The sequence below is a fragment of the Miniopterus natalensis genome, chromosome 13, assembly GCF_054644295.1.
Source record: "Miniopterus natalensis isolate mMinNat1 chromosome 13, mMinNat1.hap1, whole genome shotgun sequence".
Lineage (NCBI taxonomy): Eukaryota > Metazoa > Chordata > Mammalia > Chiroptera > Miniopteridae > Miniopterus > Miniopterus natalensis.
Genome location: NC_142093.1, coordinates 2,637,973 through 2,662,966, shown reverse-complemented (window position 1 = coordinate 2,662,966; position 24,994 = coordinate 2,637,973). Strand labels below are relative to the sequence as shown.

Below are 24,994 nucleotides of genomic sequence, written 5' to 3'. Positions count from 1 at the left end.
GCTTCCAGATCGACGGTGCTGACACTCCCTGTGCCGCCAGGACGTCTCGCCGCCCGCTGACAGTCCCGGAGCCGACCCGCGCGGCACAGCTCACTGAACGCTGGCTCCCGCTCCCGAGTCTCGCGCCCCGCAGCAGGGGCCGGGTACCTACGTGAGCGCCCCGCTGCAGGTTGGCGAAGTGCACGTCGGGAATGAAGAGAACCGGCTGCGTGTCCAGATCCACGAAGGGCTTGAAGACCGTGATGTCCATCCGCTTGTGAGAGGGAAGCAGCGGCACCTTAACGTCAGAGACTGGAAAACAGAAGGGGACACGACAGCCACAGTTCATACGCAGACGACCAGGCGACAGCATCTCTTCAATATTAAGAAACTGAAACTGTGGCATAAGACGCAGGCCCCGTGCCCTGGACTCAGGAGGGCAGCACCCGTGGAGGAGCAGGTGTGTGCACCCCACTAAAGTCACCGGGCGTCTCATCAAACCCAGAGGAGAAAAGGCATCTTAAAGCACACCCCCCCCATATACACCCCCCCATATACACCCCCCATACACACACACCACATATACACGCCCCCCATATACACGCGCCCCCATATACACACACCCCATATACACCCCCCATATACACACACCCCATATACACCCCCCCATATACACACCCCCCATATACACACACCCCATATACACCCCCCCATATACACACCCCCCATATACACACACCCCATATACACCCCCCCATATACACACACCCCATATACACACCCCCATATACACCCCCCCCATATACACACACCACATATACACACCCCCCATATACACACACCACATATACGCCCCCCTACACACGCCCCCCTACACACGCCCCCCTACACACACCCCCATATACACGTATATCACACACCACACACACACCCACACCCCACCCCCACCCCCCCAGCCCCCTGAAGATCTGGAACAGACGCAAAGCATGTGAGTTTTTGTCTGAAAAGCTAAGCACAGTGAGTGCACAGACGTAACTTAGAAGGGATTCACCTTTGCCGTCCTCACTAAATAATTGGCATTAAACAGCTTCTACCTCAAAACACACACCTTAACTTTTAAGCTTAATTATTAACTGTTGATTTGAGAGAGAAGGGGGGGGGAGACGCAGATTTGCTGTCCTGTGTATTTACGCGTTTATTTGTTGACTTTTTTTTTTTTTTTAAACATATCTTTATTGATTTCAGAGAGAGGAAGGGAGAGGGAGAGTTGAAACATCAATGATGAGAGAGTCACTGATTGGCTGTAGCCTGCAACCCGGGCATGTGCCCTGACCGGGAATCGAACCCTGATCGCCTGGATCCTAGGTTGATGCTCAACCGCTGAGCCACGCCTGGCTGGACTATTTGTTGACTCTTACACGTGCCCTGACCAGGGCTCTGGCCGCACCCTGGGGACAGGATGGTCTCCAGCCAGCCGAGCTCCCGGGGGGCTCATGCCTTAACCTCCGACCTTCACTTCAGAGCCGAGCCTCAGCGAGTGAGGCTGACTTAATTTTTGAAGCCAGAGCCCGCCCACCCCGCTGCCCTCCCTGGAGCGCCCAGAGACGTGCCCTCCCAGCCGCCAGCTGTCCTCTGAAGCGGCCTCGGGGGTCTGCCCCTGGTGCTGGGGGGCACCCTGACTATGCCATGGGGCATGCATCTGCCAGCTGAGGCGCCCACAGGGCAGGAGCGGCCCCACGCCCGGGGACGGCTGAAAGGAAGGGACGGCCGGGAGCAGGTCTACTTACAGGCGTGCGGCTGGGAGCTGGGGTCGGGACACTTGCCTTTTCTTTTGCTTTGTTTTCGCTCTTCATCCCTGATTTTTCGCTCTGCTCCCTGGGGGTCAAGACAAGACAAGACACGGTGCTGTTGGTCTGACCCTCCTGACAGCCTGGGCTCTGACCCCGGGCAGCGGCGGTGGGGTGGGGGCCGCGCCTCCCCCGAGACGGGCTCCGTCCCCACCCTGCTCCCGGAGCTCAGCGCAGCTGCTGCTCCTGAAAAGCCTGCTCGCGAACCACCTGCAACCCTGTGGGGGCCCCCTCGACGGTGGACGTGATCAGGGGACAGGGCGGCCGAGACGGTCCGCGGGTGCCCACGCCGCCCTCAGGACACCAGCGACTCCTGTTGCTTAGTAAAGACAATGGAACAACGAACATGGGGCCCACTGTGTGTCTCTCCCGGGGAAGCGTCACCTCTCCGAGGACGGCGCCAGCAGGTGACAAGTGTCCAACTGCAGCTCACGCGCACAGGTGGACCTAGAACACTGCAGTCACTTACAGGAGCAGCGCTCGGTCCCCAGAGAGGACACTCAGGCGGAGGGGGGCCACCTACACTCAGGCGGAGGGGGGCCACCTACACCCAGGCGGAGGGGGGCCACCTACACCCAGGCGGAGGGGGGCCATCTACACAGAGGGTGAGGGGGCCACCTACACCCAGGCGGAGGGGGCCCACCTACACCCAGGCGGAGGGGGGCCACCTACACAGGGAAGTGTGGCCTCACAAAGATGGAAAGAACCGTGTTGGTAACAAACAGGACCTGCGACCAGGCAAGGGGAGAACAACATGCTGTTAATGAACCATCTGGTTTGACCGACTGGCACTGTTTCTGGACGGCGCAGGTTTCTTTAGTGTCATCCAGCTGAGTGAACCAGTGGCTTATCTTCCGTAAGTAAACTCCCGACATCACAGAGGCAGTGAGGGGCACCCGGGGACTCGGCATCATTGCACAGAAACAGCACATCGAACAAAAAACCGCATCCAAGGCCACTCCTGCCCCATGTGGGAGGTGTTACCACACCAACACCTGCTTATAAAAACCGCTATTAACACTGACACCAACGTGGCCTCCCGGACACACACGCAGGCAGATCTCCCCGGCCTCCCCGCCACTGCCGTGGGGCGCCGTCGGGACCTCTCGCCCGCTACCCACCCGGCTGTGGGCCTTCCTCCCTCACGAGGCTCCTCCTCCAGGCCGCCCCCCGCCGCCTCCTGAACCCCCTGCCTTCCCGGGGCTCTTCCCCGAGACCTGAGTCGCCTGTCATTTGGTGCCTGTCTGTTCATTTCCCTCTGCCGGCTCCTAAACTCGCACGTTCTGTGAATCCGGTCACCTTTCGGTGTCCTTCAGAGTAAATGTATCTACACTGTCTTCCTCTCCCAAGAGCTTTATCAGTATTTTACTCTGAGTTGCTTAACTAGTTCGACAAATAGAATTTTCTCTTATTTCAGAAGCAGCAGCAGTTTAGCACTTCTTCGAGAAACGGGGGACAGAAACTGGACCCCTGAGCAGCGGAAATTCGGCGCCTCCCCTCTGGGCGCGTCTTTACCCCGGGTCTGCACAGCAGAGAACTTTCACTGACACTGTTTCCCACAGACAGCTTCCCTTCGGCAGGGCGACACTCACTGCAGCTGTGACAGACAGGACATTCCTTCCCGGGCAGGGTTTTCATTGAATCCACAACAGCCCCGGGATGAAAACTACAATGTCACCGTCGCGTCCCTGGGGTGCCTGCTCTGACACGACGCTCGTTACCACTCCTACGTGCCACAGGGCTGGAAGCAGGAGGACACCACAACTTCTGCCTCCACGCGGATCTCTGCCCCAGCAGGCGGGGAAAACAGTGCGGGACTGTCAGGGGACTTACAGAGCCACAGCCAGGAAGGCTGAGGGCGCCTGGGCGGAGCCTGCTGGACACGGACGCCACCTTGTCACCGAGGCCCCGCGTGACTGCCTCTCGCCACCGCACAGGGCTCACAGCCAAGTCATGGGAACAGCCACTGAGTTGCCTGGACACCCGACACGCTAAGACCTGGGGCAGCGTGTCCGTTACACGTCACCTACATGAACACACTCAGCGGCGGCGACACCGGCACATGGAATTCCGAGCCGTCCCAAACCCCTCTCAGTTTTGCAACCTTGAAGAAGAGGCACTTCGTTCACAAAACATCAGCACACGGCAGAGGGAACGAGGCTCTAAACCTGATACGACCACTGATGAGCGAAGTAACTGCACCATCCGCGAGCTGCCCTGTGTTCAGCTTCTAAGTCGGCTTCCAACACAGGAGCCTCCTTCAAGGAGTCTCGATGCTAAAGCCAGGCTTGTTTGGGAGCATGAACCTGTTCCTTCTCTTCGAAATTGCCTGTACAGTCCTCACCACCCGACACGAAAACTTCAGTTCGTGCCAACTCGTGCCGGCACCGCTAACAGTGTGATCGGGGCCAGCGTCAGTCCACGAACTGTACAGTCTGAGGAACAATACACCAGAAATTGGGAAAGCATCTGAGAGGCAAGTAGGAGAATTTTAAGTCTGACGAGTCAGTGATTAAAACCAGGGGCTTGTAGGTTGCACAACTTAGTTTCATGTTTCCAGCGATTCATTTGAATTTTTATTGCATTTTTCATGGCAGATCAGAAATAAAAACGAGGTCCTTCCCCACAGGTAACCCGAGACACGGCTCCGAGAGCATCACCGTCTACAAAGCCGGCAGGTGGAGGGGCCACCAGGACGGCGCAGTCTGGAGTGCGCCCCATGTGTGCCGCCCTGACTCTGTCAGACGTGCCCCCCAAAATGGCATTTTCCCACTAAGACGAGGTGTGTTCCTCCCTATATAATGTGTCTTTTTTTAAAAAATCCTCACCTGAGGATATTTTTTCCGTTGCTTTCTAGAGAGAGTGGAAGGGGGGAGGGGAGAGGACCATCGATGTGAGAGAGACATCGGGCGGCTGCCCCCTGCACACAGCCGAGGGGGTGCCCGGGGCCGGTATCGAGCCCGGGCCCCTTCAGTCCACGGGCGGACGCTCTAACCACTGAGCGAACCAGCTAGGGCTACCTAATGTGTCCCTAAAACAGCAACTGCTGATGTGTAATCCCTATTTTACACTAACAGCGGTGCATTTACACTGCTCTCCTCCTGAGGAAGACCCTACCTCACACTCCGCTCCGAGCGCCCGCCCTGGCCCGACGGCCTCACCTTGTCGCAGAAGACTTTGATCTGGCAGTAGGCCCGGTGCACAGGCTTGTTGCTCCGGTTGTTGTAACTATAGGTGTCGATCTGAATGTTGAGAGGCAGGCCCTTCACGCCCTTCTGGGAGGAGAAGTCTGTGCTCAGGCAGTTCACAGAGATGAAAACCTGCAAAGAGACGGCTCGTGAGCAACAGGCACCGACGGCCACCGCGGCCCAGCGTGAACAACACTAACGTCCTCGCAGTTACTCAAACTGTTCTAAATGAGCGCGCAGCTTCTCACGGAAAATAAATCTCAAACAATGAAGGGTTCATTTTAAAACCACTTTGGGTCACAGCAGCGGGAGACTCTAAAGGAAAGAGACAGGAGCTCTGAACTGCTGTGTCCTTCCGACGCTCATTTAACGTCACAGTGGACGAGCTTTATTGGTGTCACTCTTGGATGTTACCAGCATGTAGGTTTTCTCTGCAGCTGTCCTATAGCTTAGCACAGGCCCCCTGGGAACCCGCCTGCGTGGACGTCTGTCCCGCTCAGGACAACCTGCAGCGCCCGATGTCCGAATATCCCGGGATTTACGAGGTCAGTGAGGGACATTAAGTGGCGTGGGGGCCGTTACTCAGCGAGTCCCAGGGAAATCTTCGCACGGCGCAGGAGCGAGCTCCGTCTCCCTCCGTTCTCGTGGCTCTGGGTGCTAACCTCCCCGCGCAGGCGTTTTCCAAGCTCTCCTTCAAGGACGCGGGTTTAGAATTTATTTCTGACGCGTGAGCACCGCACAGTGGATGCTCCGGGAATTGCAGTTTAAAAACCAGGTGGGCACATTTCACAGACGCGGGACCCTCGGCCGCCGCCTTCCTTCCGGCCCACAGCCAGAGCCGACCTGCCCCAGCGCCGCCCCCCGGGGGCTGGACGGACGGGCGGATGGGCGAGTGCAGGGAGGTCAGGAAGGGGGGAGCGGGGGCAGGGTGGGGAGGAAGAAAAACTGCAGCAGCAGCGCCTACGTGCTCCAGGGGGCTCGCGAGGCCTGGAAGCAGCTTCCATCCCTCCTCCAGCCCACACGCTGCTTCTGAGCAGGAAGAGCCACGGCACCTAAAGGACAGAGCCTGTCCAAACCCACAGATTTAAAGGGCGCCTCTCATCCGTCCCTCACGGGCTCTCCACTCACACCAGTGTCCCGCCGCTCGGCCTCTCTCTGCGCCGGGCCTCCCTCCTCCTGTCCCCTCGCCCCGTCCGGGCCACCCCACAGCTCTCCTCTGCCTCTCCACGTCTCTAAATCCCACCTAACAGAATGTCCCCGCTCACCCCAGACCTGAGTCACGGGCCACAGCGGTGACACCAGTCGCTGAGCAGCGATGCTTCAGGACCTGTGCTGGCAGGTCACACACACGGCCTCGTTCCACCACCACAACCCAGAGGGACAATCCTGTCCTCCTTGTTCACAAGGAAAGAGATTTTTAAATTGTCCCCAAGGTAGGGAGCATGGGACAGGGACTCATAGCCAGGGCTTCCCCTCTCCACCCTGCTCCTCTCCTTCCCAAACCAGCCTTCACCCCAGCCGCCTGGGATGGGCGGCGGGACTGTAAATCTCAGCACTCGGGCCACACCCGGCACCGCGTGCCCTTCCCAATCCTGAGCACAGCGCCTGACCCAGGAGGGCCTGTCTCGTCCGCTGTGACTTTCCTTTCTTTTTTTTAAAATATATCTTTATTGATTTCAGAGAGAGGAAAGGAGAGGGAGAGAGAGACAGAAACATCAATGATGAGAGAGTCATTGATCAAGCCCGCAACCCGGGCATGTGCCCTGACCAGGAATCGAACCCCGATCGTCTGGATCCTAGGTCGACGCTCAACCGCTGAGCCACGGCCGGCCGGGCTTTCCTTTCCATTTATCCCGTTTTTAGTAAACAAGCAAGCTGATTTAATTTTTAAATACCTAAATCTATATGTACAGGTAACAGCTGGTACACATGAATTTCAAATCCATTTCAGGAACTTAGTGCTTTACATAGTCATATGTTTTTGAAAAACACTTCACATACAATCCATAAATCCGAGTTAAGAAGAGTCTCTGAGTCTATGAGTCTCTGGAACAGACGAAAGAAAAACAGGCAGACAAAGGCAGGCAGACACACAATAGTCTATGTAAACAACGGAGCACATAAGGTAACCAAACACTGTGTTTTTCTTCTTTCCACCAACGGCAAATCGAAGCTTCTCCCTGTCATTCCAGACCCCAGGGCTGAATTCCTAACGCAAAAGCAGCTGCCCGGGAGAGCTGTGCGTCACCCTCCGCGCACGCAGGGAGTGCTGGACCCAAGGCCCCCTTTACAAGTGGACTTCCCGGCAACCCAGCCTAAAACCCAGCATCCCCTTGCTTCCCAGAGTCCAGTTTCTGTTCAGAGCAGAAGCGAGCAGGAGCCAAGTCCCAGGATCAGCATAACCCGGAGCCCTCAGGGCGGCACTGACCTCACCATTACTCACGCTTACTTTGGCTCCAAAACTCAAGAGATTATGAAAACGTGTCTCAATATATGGTTTCTTTTCTTTAAAGGTTTCAGATAGTCTTACATGCATTTAGATGTATCCCATCAGATTTTATTTTATTTTATTGATTTTTTAGAGAGCAAGGGAGAGGTAGAGAGAGAAACATCGAAGGGCTGCCTCCTGCACGCCCCCTACTGGGGATCAAACCCGCAACCCGGGCATGTGCCTCACTGGGAATCAAACCCTGACCTCTTGGTTTCATGGGTTGACGCTCAACTACTGAGCCACACTGGCCGGGCTCAGATTTTGTAATAAAATATTTTTACAGAGTTATACCTCTATCACATGAGAATATTTAATCAATGGAAAGCTATCTATTAAAGGAAATGCTCACCCTGTTGCTCAGCAAGGCCACACAAATCCTCAAGGATTCATAGTTCGTAATACAGTGACCAGGGAAAAAAACCTAATAAAGCCCACCAAGCTGTATTGACATTTATTGCTTGGGTGATGTTTGATGTTCGCAGGGGCTGACATTCGTGGATGGAGTGTGTTCGGGTGAGGGGTGAGGCGTCTCTGAACTACAGCGCAAGCCGGCTGGTGATGCCCCCACTGGGCTGTGAGCTCCCGAGGGCAGAGACAGGGCGCCCAGCCCCGCGTGCTGGCACAGGGCACTGCGTAACTCAGATGCTTTCATTAACAGAAGGAAACTGCAGAGGGAGTAGTGAATAAATGTGGCCAAGAGGAAGCACAATATAGAAAAATAAAACAGCTTTCGTGTATTTATCTAAACCAGGAGTCGGCTACCTTTTTCTGTAAAAGGGCCCAGGAGTAAATATTCCAGCTTTTGTGGGCCACGTGCAACTACTCAACGCTGCAGCAATAGTGCAAAGGCAGCTACAGGCGGTAAGGGAACAAATGGGTGTTTCAATAAAACTTTATACAAACAGGCAGCCGGCTGGCGGGCGAGAGCTGCGGCTTTGCGACTCAGTGACCTCACCCATCCTCGAAGCTGCTCGGGCAGCAATCTATCTTCACGTCACAGTGTGGCAAACGGCAGGAAGTGTTATTTCCCTCTTAGTAATTCAGTGTGTCCACTTTCCACATGAGACTCCCTGCCGACCCGTCCCCCACGCAGGGAGCCACGCGCCTCCCGAGGGAGCCCACGCATGGAGGGGACGGCGGTCTCAGGCAGAAGCACGGCATCCAGGAACCTTCCTGCAGGAAGGTGACAGTCCCTAAGCAGGAGCACGCAAACCAGACGAGAAGGCGCGCAGCGGACACAGGCGCCCACCTCCTGCGGGTCCTGGGCGGCGACAAGACGGGTGTGTCCTGTCCCTCGCGGCGTAAACGTGAGGATTGGTTCCACCTAATGGCTCTCCCCCCCTCAATGAGCCGGACAACGGACCAAGTCACCCAAGTCTGGATAAAACAAATGTTCAGACCGTTCATACCATGCAGAGAAATACCTTGTGTAATGTGGTTCCAGAAAAGCCCCAGCGTCTCCTGCAGAGGGTGGGGAAGAGGTAAAAATGACGGAGCCTGGCTGGTAGCTCAGCTGGTTAGAGCGTCGCCCCGATACACCAAGGTTTGGGGTTCAATCCCCGTCGGGGCACATGCAAGAATCCACCAAGGAGGCACAAGCCAGTGGAACAAACTGACGTCTCTCTCTCTTCCCCCTTCCTCTCTCTCTCTAAAAATAAATAAATAAAAATTTAAAAAGTTGGGCCGTTACATATTCAATGGTCTATAAAACGTGTCCCTACGTGCGCAGACGCTCTCAAAGTGCCCCGCTCTAAGTCCGAGGGTAGGAGCCGAGTGCGTCCAGTCCTCTCCTCTCCAGAGCGACGCAAAGGTCCCTGAGACCCCCAAGCCGACGGCCTTTCCTGTTTTCATCCCTTCTCGCCGCTGATTCTGAGGAGAAGTTTGATTTTATTCAAATAATTGTAACATAAACCTCAAAAGACGAGTAACTGATGCTCCCACCCCCGCTCACTAGGAGACAAAGCTCTGACCACACAGTGAACTGCTGGACCGGCCGAAGGCGCTCGGGGGGCCTCGTCAGGGCCCAGCCCATTTTTCTAGGACGGTTCCTCGCTCCGGACGGAGGATTCAGGCACTTACAACTTTTCCAAAGAACAAAAACAAAGATTTACATTATCCAAGGACTAAGCTGTGTAGGCTTTTCAGTCCTAACGCTCACGAGCTCAGAACCAAGAAGAACGAAGGCCTGGAACTAATTTATGATGATTTTCCCGGGAGGCACTACGTCGGCCACGCAGTGCTGTCCACAGCCGGCTGCTCTCCACCTTCACTCAAGGGGAACAAAGGGGGGGTGAGAGACCGAGGAAGCCGTGTGTTCAAAACACGAGCTGCCGACACAGCGAAAGCAGCTGGGAGCCAATGTGGTCACCTCTCAGGGTGCCCGCCTCTCAGGGTGCCCGCCTCTCAGCGCCCCCGCCTCTCAGGGCGCCCACCTCTCAGGGCGCCTCCCTCTCAGGGTGCCCGCCTCTCAGCGCCCCCACCTCTCAGGGCGCCCGCCTCTCAGCGCCCCCGCCTCTCAGGGCGCCCACCTCTCAGGGCGCCTCCCTCTCAGGGTGCCCGCCTCTCAGCGCCCCCGCCTCTCAGGGCGCCCACCTCTCAGCGCCCACCTCTCAGCGCCCCCGCCTCTCAGGGCGCCCGCCTCTCAGGGCGCCCGCCTCTCAGCACCCACCTCTCGGCGCGCCCACTCACGCCCCACGCGGCCCAGTAAACGTGCGTCTCGTCTAGAGTCAGATACGTGAGCTCAGCGAGTGAACCGCATTTGTGGGGAGAAGCCACAGAAGTATTTGTCACCCATCTAATCCCAGGAAGAAAGCATCGTGAAAGCGCGTGGAATTGGTCAGTCAAGTTACCAGAACCACAGGTAGTTGAGTCAGAAGCTAAATGATGAAACTGCCCAACCTAAGTACACGATACTAGGTTATTTTTCATGAACTAAAAGGCTGTTCCTTTTAAAACTTTTATTGCAACAGTAACAGCCGTTCTGTATTGTTATTCACGTACAAGAGAGGAACCCAGCATCCAAGTGATAGAGTCTTAATTTCTTCCCCACTGTGAGACTCGGGTAGAATTTTGCATGTCTTCATAACATTGCTACTGTAATACTGAGAAGAATCTCCTTTGACTTTCATAATGTGGTTTCTCAATGAGCAGAACAAAATATTTCACAATGTGAACCTTTAGATCCTCTAGGAACAATACGAACCACCCTCATGATAGTTGGGATAAAGTCTTCTTCTTAGTTGAATTTTTTTTTAAGGGATAGAATTTTCTTTTTAAGGGATCTGTGTGTTTTTTTAATTATTTATTTGTAACCCTCACCCGAGGATATTTTTTCCATTGCTTTTCAGAGAGAGTGGAAGGGGGAGAGAGAGAAACACCGATGTGAGAGACACATCGATGGGTTGCCTCCCGCACGCGCCCCAACTGGGGCTGGGGATCGAGCCTGCAACCGAGGCACATGCCCTTGGCCGGAATCGAACCCGGGACCCTTCAGTTCACCGGCCGACGCTCTAACCGCTGAGCTGAGCCGGCGGGGGCAGGGATCTGGTTTTTAACCTAAAACAGAGTAGCAACACGTTCTGCTCACAGGATGGACCGACTGAGCTGCTACGTCAGGCGGTTCTTACCACACTTCAGGGCTCACTCGTCACCTCGAGAACCTTCTCTGGTCCTTTTGCTCCCTCGTGTCTACGTCTCCGCTGTGCTCACTGCAGCGGCCAAACCCCCACTGAACTCTGAGGTTCCTGAGGACCTGGCCACGGCTCACTCGCCGCCACCTTCCCAGAGCACCCGGCAGTGCCCGCCGACACAAAATACACGGTCACTGCAGGAAGGGCCCAAATTCCTACCCCGAGAGGAAGACTACACGGTGCTGCGATATTTAAGCCCCGTTTACTGCATTCTTACAATGTTCCTGACTCTCGAAACGACCTATGAAACTGGTACTATTCTGACCCCATTTCACAGATGAGGAAACCAAGGCTTCAAGGTCAGGTCACCTAGGTCACCTTGGCAGAACCCAGAACGCCACGCAGCTTTTTACACATACCAGACATTAAATAAATGTGTTGAATGAGTAATTAAATTGACTATATCCACTCCCTCAATTAATTTGGAAAAGACTGCGGTGCTTAGAGGCTCAGTGGGATACGCAGAGGGAGATACAAGGCAAGGTCCATGGCAGAGCTAAATCCACATGAGCTACGATGTGACTTCCTATCGCGTCTGTTCCCCTTTTATGCTTTAAAACGTTACCTACAGCGAGCGTCTTTCCACGACAGAAACCGCAGGCGCCTAACAGTCTCGTCTGTATTAACTACGTTACCCCTTCAGTTGTAGGGCCCTGTCCTGTCCCAGTGTCCACAACTCAGATTCCAGGGAGGCCTAAGGCTAGTCCCAACGGCGCCGAGGCCTCAGCAGGTCAGCGCTCTGCAGGCCAAGCTGCTCCAGCGGCCGCTTGTCCACTTAAATTCACAGCAACTGCTCCGTGGAGGAAACGGAAGGAAGAGGAAGGAGGTCGGCTCCGCGGCTGGCGGGTCGTCACGGTGCCGAAAGGCTGGGGCTTGATCCCAGCCGCCCGCCGGGGCAAGTGCAGGAGGCAACCCCCCGACGTGCTCCCTCGAGAAACAGATGTTCTCTCCCCTCCCCTCTCTAAAGTCAACACGCACACCCTCCAGTGAGGGTTAAGAAAGGTCCAAACGGGCTTCGCGAAAATACTCTGCAGGTCCACTTTGAAGAATCCTCCACAGCCTTCCCCCACCCGGAACCGAGCGCGCGTCCCCTTGACGCCTGAAGGGCGCCTGAACCACAGCCTTCCCCCACCCGGAACCGAGCGCGCGTCCCCTCGACGCCTGAAGGGCGCCTGAACCTCGCCACGACCTGCACCCTCGCCGAGTCATCGCTGCTCAGGGCAGGTTTACGTTCGAGTCGTGTTTTTAACTCTCTCAGTTCTCTCGAGAAGTTCAGTGAATACTCTGCTGAATGAACACAGTTAAGAAAGTCAACTGCTCGCCCTGGCCGGTGGCTCAGTGGTTAGAGCGCCGGCCCACGGACTGAAGGGTCCCGGGGTGGATCCCAGCCAAGGGCTCGCACCTCGCTGCAGGCTCGACCCAGTGGGGGGAGTGCAGGAGGCAACCAACCTCGGTGTCTCCGGGTCTCCCTCCCTCCCTCTCTCTCTCTCTGAAAAGCAATGGAAAAAATATCCTCAGGTGAACATTAAAACAAAAAAGAAAAGTCAACCACTTGCAACGTGACCTCTTAAGCCAGTTCTTCCACATAGTTGCAAGAGATTAATCACCTTGCACAGAACAGCCTATAAGAATGCCAGGAATGAGTTAAACTGATCAATAACAGAGTAAAACCTTCAAGGGGGAACGGCGCTTTGCTCTTGCACATCGGATTACAGGCAGCACACGGCGCGGGGAGCCGCCTGCCGGGCCTTGCGGTGGCCAGGATGCGGTTCGAGTCCAAGTGAGTCCCAACAGCCGCTGAGTGCAGGCGAGAGAAGAGCAAAGGTCTGTTGGGGGAAAGGGAAGCGGGTTGACTCGGCGATGGAGATGCTCCGGGGGGGTGGCGAGTGAAAACATTTTACATTCCAGATGCACTCAGTGTCCTCGCCGTGGGCCCAGGACGTTCCCCTCGAACATGAGCACCGTGGGCTCCGCAGTCTGGCCGCTCGAGACCCTCTGATGCGAGAGAGCTGGTGTCCAGCCGAGGCTCAGGCTCTGGACACAGTGAGACACAGGAGACAGGCGACAAAGCCAGAGCCAGACACGCGTCTCTGCTCCAACGCCACGCTCTGGGCACCACACCGCCAGGAAGCCCAAAGGCCGAAGGCACACCTCACGGACAAACTGTTCAGAGGACAGGAGGAAGGGACTCCCCCGAAATGGCCGACCAGGGGGTGGTTCTGACCCCGAGGCGTGAAATGAAAGGTCCCCGTATTTCAGATCAAGCAGGGAGTGGGTATCAAGCTCCCCTCTGACTTCCCCTAAGTCACAGGGTTTAGCGGGTGACGAGACCCCGGCAGTCGGGCAGACACCTCGAATACGGTCCCCGCCGCCTCTGGGAATCCCCATCATTTTAACCCAATTAGTATTAACTTCAACCTGGTGAAATACAGATATAATATCCGTAACTTCATTCCTACGATGTGAGTGATCTACCACACTGAAAGCACAAACCCTAGGACAAATTTTAACTCTCTTCAGTACCCATCAAAAAAGACTCTGAACACGTCCACGCAGCTCTTCTTAGTGGGAAACCTGACGAATGAAAAGCGTGAGGTCGCTAACGCAGCTTATTCTCCCCCCAAATCCAACACCGCCAGTTACAGAGAACAAAATCGCCATTTCCCAGCGTGTTCCTATGTCAGCTGAGGCCAACGGAGTGGGAGACAGTTTAAACGGAGAACTCACGATCCAGCCTCGGCTGAGGTCTAACGGGACAGGAACACTCACCAAGCAGTTCGCAGCAGACACGTAACCCCAATCAGCTTCCCTCCCCCCTCCGGCCAAAATATACCCCTGGTCGTGAAGCCTGGCAGTTGCCCTACTTACGCCACAGGCCAGGCCTAATTCATAATTAACCCAAGGAGGCGCCAAGACCGAGTCGGAAACTCAGGAGGATCCAGTTTCACACTAATTCATGGGACAATCCTGGGAGATCACACTTCCCGCTGCTCAGCTGATGGGAGCTGATTCACCCCCCCCCCCAACGGTATCAGCACAGACTGAGAGCCTTCCAACCTGCACCTAGTACTTGTGCTGTTTCTCAGACCATCAAAGGGCCGACCCGCAAGAGGAAAGACAAAGAACCGGAGGGCTGGGGGGGGAGGAGAGGATTCGGGAAGAGCAAAGCACCGACTTGAAATCTTCTCACGTTGCCGAGGGGCGTTTCCCTGGAGAGGAGACAGGGACCGAGTCATCGAGTCCTCGCCCTCACTGTTGCCACAGGGCCGCCTTCCCACGCCGCCCACACCCCGGCTTGGTTTCTGCAGACCTCGGAGCCAGGGAAGAAGTCACGGAGGGAAGGGGCGGGAGAGAGAGGCGGACAGACGCTGCCTGGCTGATTCCCCAGGCCCCGCAGGCCGCCTTCCCTGTCACGTCAGAGAAGCAGGACCTGGTGAACTTGAGGACACTTGGCAGACGCGGCGATCTGGCACCTGCTGTCCCAAATAAGCAGAATGTTTGCTCTGAAATACGCAGAACTGGATGCAGGTGCGACACAGGCAAACACAGACCACATTCCAGCATCTCCAGTCCAGAGCTGGGCAGGCAAGCATGTGGGTCACACGGGGAGACCGGGCGGGCGAGCCGGCTGCCGATCAGAACGTCTCACTACGATGTGTTCCACTTTAAAAAAGGCTGAAGGGAAAAAAATCCCTAAATGACTAATTAACGTAGAGAGTTCACTTGTATTTCTACTAACGGATTGGGAGCCCTGCGTGAAGATGTGCCAAAGAGAAGAAACCTGAACTTCAAGGCCCCGTATTGCCTTGCAATCTCTCTTCCAGGTAAATTCATTTACTACCGAACACATCAGGTCGGTCAAACCCTGTGATTTAGCTCACAGGTAGCAAAACTGGCTGAAACGACAGATTTATTTTTTTCCAGGAAGGGCGACGAAGGAGGGTTACAGTGACGAGCCGTCCGAGGACAGCCTTCTACAGAGGGGCTCATTGTTCCTCGGCAGTGGCCGGGTGGGGGAGGCAGAAAAATCGGGCCAAACATAAAAAATAAAAAAAATAAAAGCGAATTCGAGTGACAGTACAAATCGTGGCCACACAGCCGAGGTGCCCCAAACCCGTCTCGCAAGCTGCAGGTTTCACTGGGAGCCAGCTTTCTTCCGCTGCCAAGTGTCTCCCCGTCCAACCAACAGCAGCCCGCCCTTGGCCCTCACCCCAGGCGTGCCCGCGACAAAGGCGGGCTATTGTTACCTGCGGAGCCCGAGGCTCCCAGCCTCGGTGCGTTTTATTTCACATCTGGACGGCCTCCCTGCTTGGACACCGAGTACACCCTCTGCGAAAGGCTTCAAGGCCAAAGTCTGAGAAGCCTCGCTAGAGAAAGGAAGACGTTTCAAGGTCGAACCTCTCTCATGATCAGACCCAGAGCAGTTTTTCCAAAGCAAACCTTCCAATAGCCAAGTATTTATTTCGTATCAGCTAATTCATGGCCTTCTCCACAGATTTCCACTCAAGGAAGTTGTCTTCCCATTTCCAATACTGATCGAACCTATTCCTATAAGGAAATACGACTATTGTTCTGGCACCAACACTTTTTCATTTTTTACTTTGATAAATTCGTCTTTTCAAACTGCACAAAAGGAATCCCCGGAGTGGAATGACTGTCATTTCAGAAGCCTCCGGGCCACCCCGAGTTTCCCTCGGGGTCTAAGGACAGAACCCGGATAATCCAGCTCGGGGAGTAGACCTGAGAGAGGCCTCCTTTCCTTTGTTTGAAAGGTGACAGTGCTCCCTGACTTCCTCCAGGCAGGGAGCAGACTCGTCTGTTTTAAATCTCCTGCCTACGATCCACTTATAATTGCAAGTAAGGTATCTGACTCACCCTCCTCCCCTCCCTCCCATCCCCACTGGAAACTTCAGGCCGTGAAACAGACCAAACCTGTCCCTGCTTAACGCAACCAAACAGGGCAACACCTCGTTTCCAGGGCGCACCTGACTGATGCCTCACTAGAATGGCATCCCCATGAATGCAGGCAACATGCTTGGCCCAAGCAAATTAAAACGTACTCTCCCAGTGAACCCCAGATACTGCACTTACACAAGAAACAAACAGTCGCTACACCCGTAAGCCTGCAGCCCACGAGCACACGCAGGTGTCTCAAGTTCGAGTTACCCAAAGGGCCGCGCCCGACACAGGGAAGGCTGCCAGCCTCGACCATCCCTCAGCAGGGCCCGGGGCTCTCCCTGCGCCAGGGGACGTGGGGACGACGGCAGCTCCGCTCCCCCGACCCAGGCCCCTCTGGCCCTTCGGTCCACGTGAGCCGCTGCCCGACACACGAGACACTGGGCCCAGGACGCTCCTGCAGAAGGCCCCGGGGCTGGTTCCTCCTGGCGCTGATACAGCAGAACTTAAAGTAGAAGCACAAAGTGCTCTTGCTGACGGGTTTTCCCCCGGGGAGCTGGGCGCTCTGTTTTTGTCCCATCCCTGGCTGCCCCTTTCCCTTCTCCACAGGCCGAACGCCACACTGACAGTAGAAACTAAGAGAACCACAAAGACACGTAAGGAGGGTTGAAACTGGCTCCATCACCCCCCGAGAGGAGATCACGCCACCAAGAGAGAGATGCAGTCCTTCTGTCTGCGACCACGCCGGGCGCCATCGGAAACGGAGGGCGTCCCCCGGGAGGGCTGGTGCCGACAGAAAAAGCAGCCGGCTTCCACGGCCCCGCAGGAGCAACGCACATCCGCGGGCTCTTCAGCCGCAGAGGCACAGCACAGAAAACCCCATGAGACCCACGTCCAGCTCCTCTGGCGGGCTCCCTCCCGCGGGAGCTGGATGCGGGCTCACCCGGCAGGCTTGGTGCCGATCCGATCCCACGGGAGTTCTCTGCTGTTGACGTTTAGAAAGGAAACGAGTGAGTGTTGGCTGCAGCAGTCCACGGTCCAGCGGAGGGACTTAGAAGGCTCTGCTGGAAAAAGCATGTTAGGTACTTTACTCCCGGGTTCATTACATCTTTAAAGGGTCTGCTTAATCCTCACGGAGGTCCCAGCGGCGCGTGCAGCAGATCCTGTGCTTGGCTTCGAACTGTAGCTGGTTCCCTGTCTGCCACTCAGTCCGGCGACCTGTCGTCAAGAATGTCCCTAGACCACCGACAGGCATCCTCTCCTGCCAGCTCCCTCCCACTGGGCTGCCCAATTTTCACTTGAGTCCCATGCAGCTGTTTTTTGGTTTACAACTGCCCTCCTCTGTAGCTGCACGGCACTCACCCAGCAATCGAGAAGCTACTTTCTGGTTCGGGAGCGCTCGCGCCTACGGGGATTCACTGGCGGCTCCGCCACGCTGCTCGTTAGTAAGAAGCCTCACGCCTTAAGCGTGCTCCTGTCAAGGACACTTCCTGTCCATTTCGGGGTCGGACTCTCGCCTCCTCACAGCCTCATTTCTGCAACCAAGCAGCACACACGCTCCCACCTGGAGAACCGAGTGCCTCTTATGGGTGCTGAGCAGGGGGCACCGCCTTCTAAGTGTAGACACAGGGAAGGTCCCTTACCACGGTGCCCGGCACAGAACAGGCATTCGGAAAAGTCAATTCTTTCGGTCACTGCTCTTTCCGCGATTTATTTCAGATCTTGAGGCTTTGAGAGGCCCTTATTGCACATCACTAAGCAAATCTCAACGCTGCTGTAAACTCTAAATTGAAATCCCAGGCCCGGATGTGCAGCCTGGCCCGAGTCACTCACCTGGCTTTGGAACTACCAAAATGAGAACGGGTCATCCCCATGCACAAACCATTTGTGTCTCCACAGCTCCTCTGTAAGGCGGTAGATGGACACACTCTTCCTTAGAGATCAGGATGTTGCATTTAGGCTGTTCAACCCACAACACACCCGAACACAGCACTGGTGTCTCAGCCTGGACCCACCACGGTGCCCGGGACAGCGCAGGCACTCAGGCGTTTGCTGGATACAGCTGTGAATCCCTGCGCGTGGGGCAGGCGCACACTGGCTCTGGGGAGATCTCTGCTGGAGTCCCGGTGGATGCTTGTCTTCCCCCCACCCTCCTTCACACCCCCCCTTTCCTACTCCTCTCTTACACACTCTGAATGTCAGCACCAGGGACCGACCACCTTCTGATGTTCCAAAGGTGGCTGCTGCTTCCTGCCAGAATCGCCTTAAGCCAGCCGCAGATCTCAGCTGTGCACGTCAGGAGGGGCGAGATCTGATTAAGTTATTTCACAATGAAATGTGAACATCTGATGCATTTTAACTCGTCCAGAGACTTCTGGCTCTTTAAAAGATGCCCCACTACCCAAACAAATATAACTTTGTGCGGAGTGCAGAAAAATGAACGAAACAGGTCTACACCGTGGAGAGATTAATGCCGCCTGGGGGACTGCTTCTAAAATATGTCTGCTTGGCCGGCCGGGCATGGCTCAGCTGCTGAGCATCAGCCTGGGATCCAGGAGATCGCGGTTCGATTCCTGGTCAGGGCACATGCCCGGGTCTTGGGTTCTATCCCCAGCAGGGGGTGTGCAGGGGGCAGCCCATCAGTGACTCTCATTGATGTTTCTCTCCCTCCCTCCCTCCCTCCCTCTCCCTTCCTCTCTATGAAATCAATAAAAATATATTTTAAAAATATACTTTTCTGCTTCTCTAAGCAACATCCTTCTCTATCATCACTTCGAAAACTAATGATTTTCACAAGTTCCATTCCTTCTTCACGTTTCCGTGGTGACAGCGGGTGGGATGCTGCTGATGAACGTGTACAGGAACAGTGTGAGTCCAGCCCTGACAGCGTTTCCCCCAAACTGGAACAGAAACCAAGGGTTCAAGGCTCAACCTAACGTGTCCTCAAAGTACAGTCCCCTCCAGAGTGAGCAGAAGTGGCAGGGAGGGCGGGTTCAGATGTCACCACGGGGCCAGGATCCTGCTTTTACTCATCCCGCCCTGGCCATAAGGGTGAGTTAACTTTTTTGAAAAAAGTGGGGGGGGGGGAGCGAGGGAACGCCACGTATCTCCAACAAACCGTCATGTTCATGGGGGAGAAAGGCCTGGAGACAAGAACCGACAGACGCATCTAAATTAGAGCAAGAAAGTGGAGACTCGGAAAATGAAGCAGAAAAAACAACCTACACGGGATTCTGCTCCTACGTGTGCTCACTCTGGCTGCCCTAAGGCAGCAATTACTTTAAGGGTAAAAGCAGAAAACACCCACTTGGCCAAGGAGAGCAAAGGAGCAGATTAATTCCAACACACACTTGCAACTGCTGCCTGACACCAGCTTCAAAAGGCAGAGGCCTCATTAAGAGACGGCACAGCCCCTCCAGCAGCAGGAAAACACTTAAAATCAAGTCGGTGCTGGGGGCCTGGACGGGAAACGGAGCCGAGTTCACCTACATCAGTTCACCGTGTTGTTACAGCTACTTAGGACACGCCTCTGACATCGCTCTTCGGTAAAAACGTGCTGAAGGCCTTCTAAATAAAGCCAGCCGTGGTCCCCACCCGTCATCCGGCTTTCATTCCTCCCACCCGAGTGACACATAGAACAAACAGAGCACCCTGCCCATGTGCCAGCCTTCCTGCCAACATCTCCATGCACCCCGACAAGTGTTTATTAGCCCTGACAACACCCCAACAAAGAAGAGAGCCGGCCACCAGAGCCTCGTCATTTCCCCAGGCGGGTAAAGGGGAGAAAACTAAGCTGGTGAACTCGAGGACAAACTCAAGGTCACGAATACGGCGGAAAAGTGACCTCGGGGCTCACACGTCCTCACTCAGCCCCTCCACAATTTCTCAGTGGCCCCTAATGGCCATATTTGTCTAGTTCCCTGTAAGAACAGAAGTACCTGGAGGGCACAGGGCCAACTCTTTTTAAAGGCTGTTAGTAGCCAGCACACAGAGTCCTATTATGATATTTAATTTCAAAATTACTGCAACAACAATTACATAAAATGAAAAGTTCGCTTTTCCACCTAGCAGCTCCTCTGCAGTGAACTCACTGTTTACTCAAGCACCACACTCTGGACTGAGCAGCCCAAGGACATGTGCCCGGGACCACGGTGGTCGCAGGAAACCCTTCACGCAGCCACAGTAGCCGAAGCTTCTTTCCAGACTGGCCGGCCCCGGTCTCCACATCCCACAGGCTTGAAGACACACTCCTGCCTTCACCACGACAGCCACAATAAGAAAGGAAGGCGGTTATAATAAAACTCAACATGGTTCTCCAGAACCCATTCTCACGATTTTTTAACAGCAATCCTAGGTGGTGAGAAATAAAATTCGGCGATAGTTTAGCATCTAACACAGTGTATTTAATGAAAAGACATAAATACCAGAACTCCAATCATTTAGTGAAGAGAGAAATTCCACTAAAAGGGAAAGGCAGAAATGACCCAAAAATGTGCTTAATTTTTCTCAATAGGTACTAAAAATGCCAATTATCCAAATGGCCACCTGCGCGGGAGGCAATTCTTCACCCGTGAAAGCCTGAGGTGGAAGAACCTTCGATGAGCTGTCCTTAGGTGACAGCGTGAAACAGACCTCAGCTACCCACACTGTCCTTAAGGGCCTTTCTGAGGACGCTCCAGCCGCTTCTGACATTGTCCCAATAATCCCCACACCATGCCCGGAGGAGGGAGGGGACAGGATCAAGTCCACTTTGCAAATGAGGAACCAGAGGCAGTGGCCGGGGAGTCAAGGCCACACAGTGAGCGGCGGGCACTCACCCCACTCCCGGCCCCGCTCTGATGGCTTGAGTTCCACACGTCCCGTGTTAAAGTGTGTTGACAAAAACTGTCTTTTTTCGGGGAAGAGAGGGTAGGAAGGGGAGAAGGACAGTTTCACAACATCTGGGGAGAAGCGGTCCTTTCAGAAAACGTGAAATAGTGAAAAGGGAGAAAGTGGAAAAGTCAGCTGGAGCAGCTCCTAGGGAGAGCGCACAGGCTGACGGGTTTCTTCCCCCAGGTATTGCCCATTCTCAGGCTCCTCCTGACTCACGGCTCTAAGCTCCTCTGGCCGAGCTTACTCCCCCTTTCCTTAGCAAAGAGGTGAAGACGCGGGCCCGCCCGGGCAGTCCCGCTGGCTGGAGCACTGTCCCGATGCGCCGGGGCGGGGGGTTCAATCTTTGGTCAGGATACAGGAGTCAACCAATGAATGAAATGCATCAATAAGGGGAACAACAAATCGATACTTTCTCTCTCTCTAAAAAACCAATAAATAAAAATTTTTAAAAAAGGAAAACATGTAGAACTGTAAAAAACATCAGTTGTCAAATCATGAAGCTCTCAAGGCGAGGGCAACACAGGAGCCCCCGGACTTCGCGACCTACCTTTGCTTCATCGTTAATGTCCCACGTGAAAGAAATGGCATTATAAGCAATCTCCTCAATGTTGCTGATGGTATTGAAGCTCTCTTTATAGTCGGCTACGAGCGAGAAAAAAGGAATTTGTGAGTCTCACTCCACCGTGAGATGACGGCAGTTCATAGTAAGAGTCTGTTTTTCACACGATCACCTCTGGTTAACTTAACGTTCTATTGGCCTGAAGTTTTAAAAGTGAAGAAAAGAACTTTTCTAATATAGGCAAGCTTAGATATATTTAACTTTATCTCATGACGTCAAAATTAGGACATTCAGGCCTAAAAATGTTCAAGTAATTGTCCCAAGGTCAGAAAACTAGTCCAGAGAACCAAGACTAGAACCCAGTTCTTTTAATTCTTTTGAAAAGAGAACATGATGAACATTGTAAGAGGCAAAGGAAAGGAGCAGCACTAAGGTTAAGAGCCATCTTACGATACAGACAAGAGTTTTATACGGAAATTGTATACACGGCAAGAATAGAGGTTTTCCGCCTGGCCGGTGTGGCTCAGTGGTTGAGCACCATCCTGTGCACCAGGAGGTCGCCCGTCTGATTCCGTCCAGGCACAGGCCAGGGTTTCGGGCTCAATCCCCAGCAGGGGGTGTGGGGGAGGCAGCCGATCAATGTTGATGTTTCTTTCTCATCAATGTTTCTCTCTCTTCCCCCCTTCCTCTCTCTCTAAAATAAAAATTTTTTTTAAAAAATGGGGTTTTCATAAGTGACTTCACTATGAATTTACGTGGATCCGCTGCTCTATCTGGTGACGACTCTCTGGGTCCGTTTCCCGACAGGAGAGCCTCGTGTGCAGCGCAGCAGGCAGGGAGGCGGCCTGCAGGTAAGTGGGCATCAGCAGTATTCTCCTTCACTTGGTGCCTGGCTGTTCCCTTCTACCTTACTATCACCTCCAGATCATCAGGATCTCGGAAAGACAGTGCCCTTCAAAGATTCTGCAGGCCAGAGCGTGGACACCCTTGTGAGGGGTGGCGCTGCAGCTGCCGGCCGGGTGTCATGCGGGAAGCCACTGGCAGGGGCATGTGTCCTTGTGAAGGAAGTAACGTGAAGAGCACTGATTCCAGGAGGCCAGGGACAGTGTTTGGAACAGACCAGTGGCTGGCAAAAAAATTCAAATGCTTTCGGCAGGAAGCTGGTCGCTGCCAAAAATAACTGGATTTAGAAGACTGGATGCCTGTGCCTCTGGGAATAACAGCAGCTCTGGAGCTACGTACCTATGTCAATGCACCTTTGTTTGGCCGTGTGCTGCCGGGAGTGCCAGTACTTCCAGTGCCGTAACTGGTCCTCCCTGCTTTTGTCTTCAGCAAACACCACCATGATCACACTCTACGAGAGAGAATTCATTACAACGTGAGGGCAACGCAGGGTGAGTATCTTTGGGGAAACGGATCCAGTGCCGGGTTTTACGGGGAAGGCTTAAAACTGCACTTCAGCTCATCTAGATCTGCGGCAGGCCTGGGACCGCCGAGCTCTGACGGCTCCCGAGAGCAGCACCCAGGCAGGCTCACCCGCACTTTGCTGATGGGGTGGTGGATCCCCTCGTTGCTGCTCACTTCCTTGAGGGTCACAGGGTAGAACTGGCCTTTGTTCAGGTAGGTCATGGTGCCATCTCCCGGCTTCTGCCGCAGCGACTTGGAGGCCTCTAGCGTGTACTCGAAGTTGTTCCTGGGGGCAAACAAGTCACAGCGCTCGAGTCCACCCCCCGACGCTTCCCGCGCACTTTGGCTCAGCCTCCAAGAGCTTCAGTGTGAGAACAGCAGGCTACGGGAAACGTCCGGCTGACCCTGTCCTATTACACACAGCATCTGCTTTCCCATGATAAACGTGACCTAAGCAGCACAGAAGCTCTCAGATTTCACACGTGGGGCCACAAAGTGCCCGCCAGAGAGTCCGTGGAGTAATGCTGACTATTAGAAGGTGGGCGGCTGAGGTTGGTAAAGATGCTACTCAGCGGGAGGACTTGGGAGGGAGTCTCAAGACACGCTGCCCATCTGGTATCTGCCCAGCAAGGGTTGCCAACAGGTGGCTGGCAGGCCTCCGATTAAATTAGATTGGGTCTGCACAGCACCTTTTGGTTGTTTCTGCTTGTAATTTAACTGTCTTTAGACAGGCACACAATCCTCTACATTTGCTATTACCTGAGAGTGCCATCCGTACAGCCCCCTGAAGTTGCTTCATCACCTGCCCGGGCCAGGGGTTGGTGAATAACACCTATCTTTATAAATAAATCTACTTTTGTAAATAAAATGTAAAATGTGCTGGAACACAGCCACGCCTTGTTTCCCCGTCATCTGCGGCCGACTTTGTGCTACGGCAGCAGAGCCCGTTCACCGCAGAGGCTGCCGGGCCCACGAAGCCTAAGACGCTCACCACCTGACCCTCCAGAGAGAGCGGCCAACCCCTGGCCTAGACCCTAAAGGCATCTCAGCCTGTGACTCCTGCACCCCGAGGCGGGTCTTTAAGGGAAGTCTCCATTCCCATAAGATCCTAGACTTCTGAATAAAACGTTTCTTTACTTCAAAATATACACACACAAAAAAATACATAAAACAAGACTATAAAATGAAATCTTAAACTCTTTCTGAAAAATCTGGAGGTGTTTTTATATATGTTCATAATTAACCTGGAAAACACGCATATTCCGAGAGTGAGACACTGTCTTGTGAGGTTTAAAAGAGGTTATCTGGTCAGAAAAAAAGTTGACTTCATTTATTTTATCATTAGCGAGGCTAATTAAAAAAAATAGAAGCCTTTATCCACCTGATGTTACTCCCGTTTCTCACGGAATGATGCACTTTAGAAATGGACTTTTGGGACCTCAGGGCTCTAACTTGCCGCCCTCCTCTCCTCCCTCGGGTCCCGCTCTGCCACCATCACATAAAGAAGCCAAAGGACAGAAGAAGCACCAACACCGAGGGTTGAGGGACACGAACCACAGCTCAGAGTCGAAAGCACGAAGCAACTGTCCTGCGGCAAAGAAAGGCGCCACTGCGACAGCGACTGCAGTTAAGGTGCAGCTGAGAGCCCGCGAAAGCCACCTCTGATTTTTCAACATCAAATTAACGAAAGGAAATGTTTTAAAAGCTGAAAGATAAAAAGTCAAATTAAAAGACAACTATTACCCAGAAACACTGTCAAAAACATAGTCCTCTGAGTTCATGCCCGGCATCCGCAGACTGAGCTCCGAGGGGAAGAAAACCTGAAATATCAAGGGAATGAGCCACAACTATTGAACCGGTCACCAGGCTTGCTCACTAAAGACCCACGTAGACACGGCACAGAGCCCGTGGCTGCAGCAACCCGCTACTCTCTCAACGTTTGTTTGAAAATAAAAGTTTTAATTCTATGAAAACTTAAAAAAAGACATTAAAAAGAAAAACATTCATTTTATATGCCGCTCGATTAAATTAAAACAATCTAAGGACGCCCACAAAGTGCTTCACTA

At 54.0% G+C, this 24,994-nt stretch overlaps 1 protein-coding gene across 1 annotated transcript in view; it reads right to left on the bottom strand.

Moving 5' to 3' along the window:
* The window catches only part of GRHL1 (grainyhead like transcription factor 1), a 40,628-nt gene that overhangs the window by 6,234 nt on the left and 9,400 nt on the right, over positions 1 to 24,994 (bottom strand). Inside the window, exons 5-11 of the mRNA XM_087823335.1 lie at positions 24,672 to 24,748; positions 23,058 to 23,214; positions 22,764 to 22,875; positions 21,510 to 21,604; positions 4,988 to 5,146; positions 1,767 to 1,854; positions 152 to 291 (exon numbers count right to left, since the gene is read on the bottom strand). Of these exons, the coding sequence (XP_087679461.1) occupies positions 152 to 291; positions 1,767 to 1,854; positions 4,988 to 5,146; positions 21,510 to 21,604; positions 22,764 to 22,875; positions 23,058 to 23,214; positions 24,672 to 24,748 (828 nt within the window). The remainder of the gene's footprint in view (positions 1 to 151; positions 292 to 1,766; positions 1,855 to 4,987; positions 5,147 to 21,509; positions 21,605 to 22,763; positions 22,876 to 23,057; positions 23,215 to 24,671; positions 24,749 to 24,994) is intronic.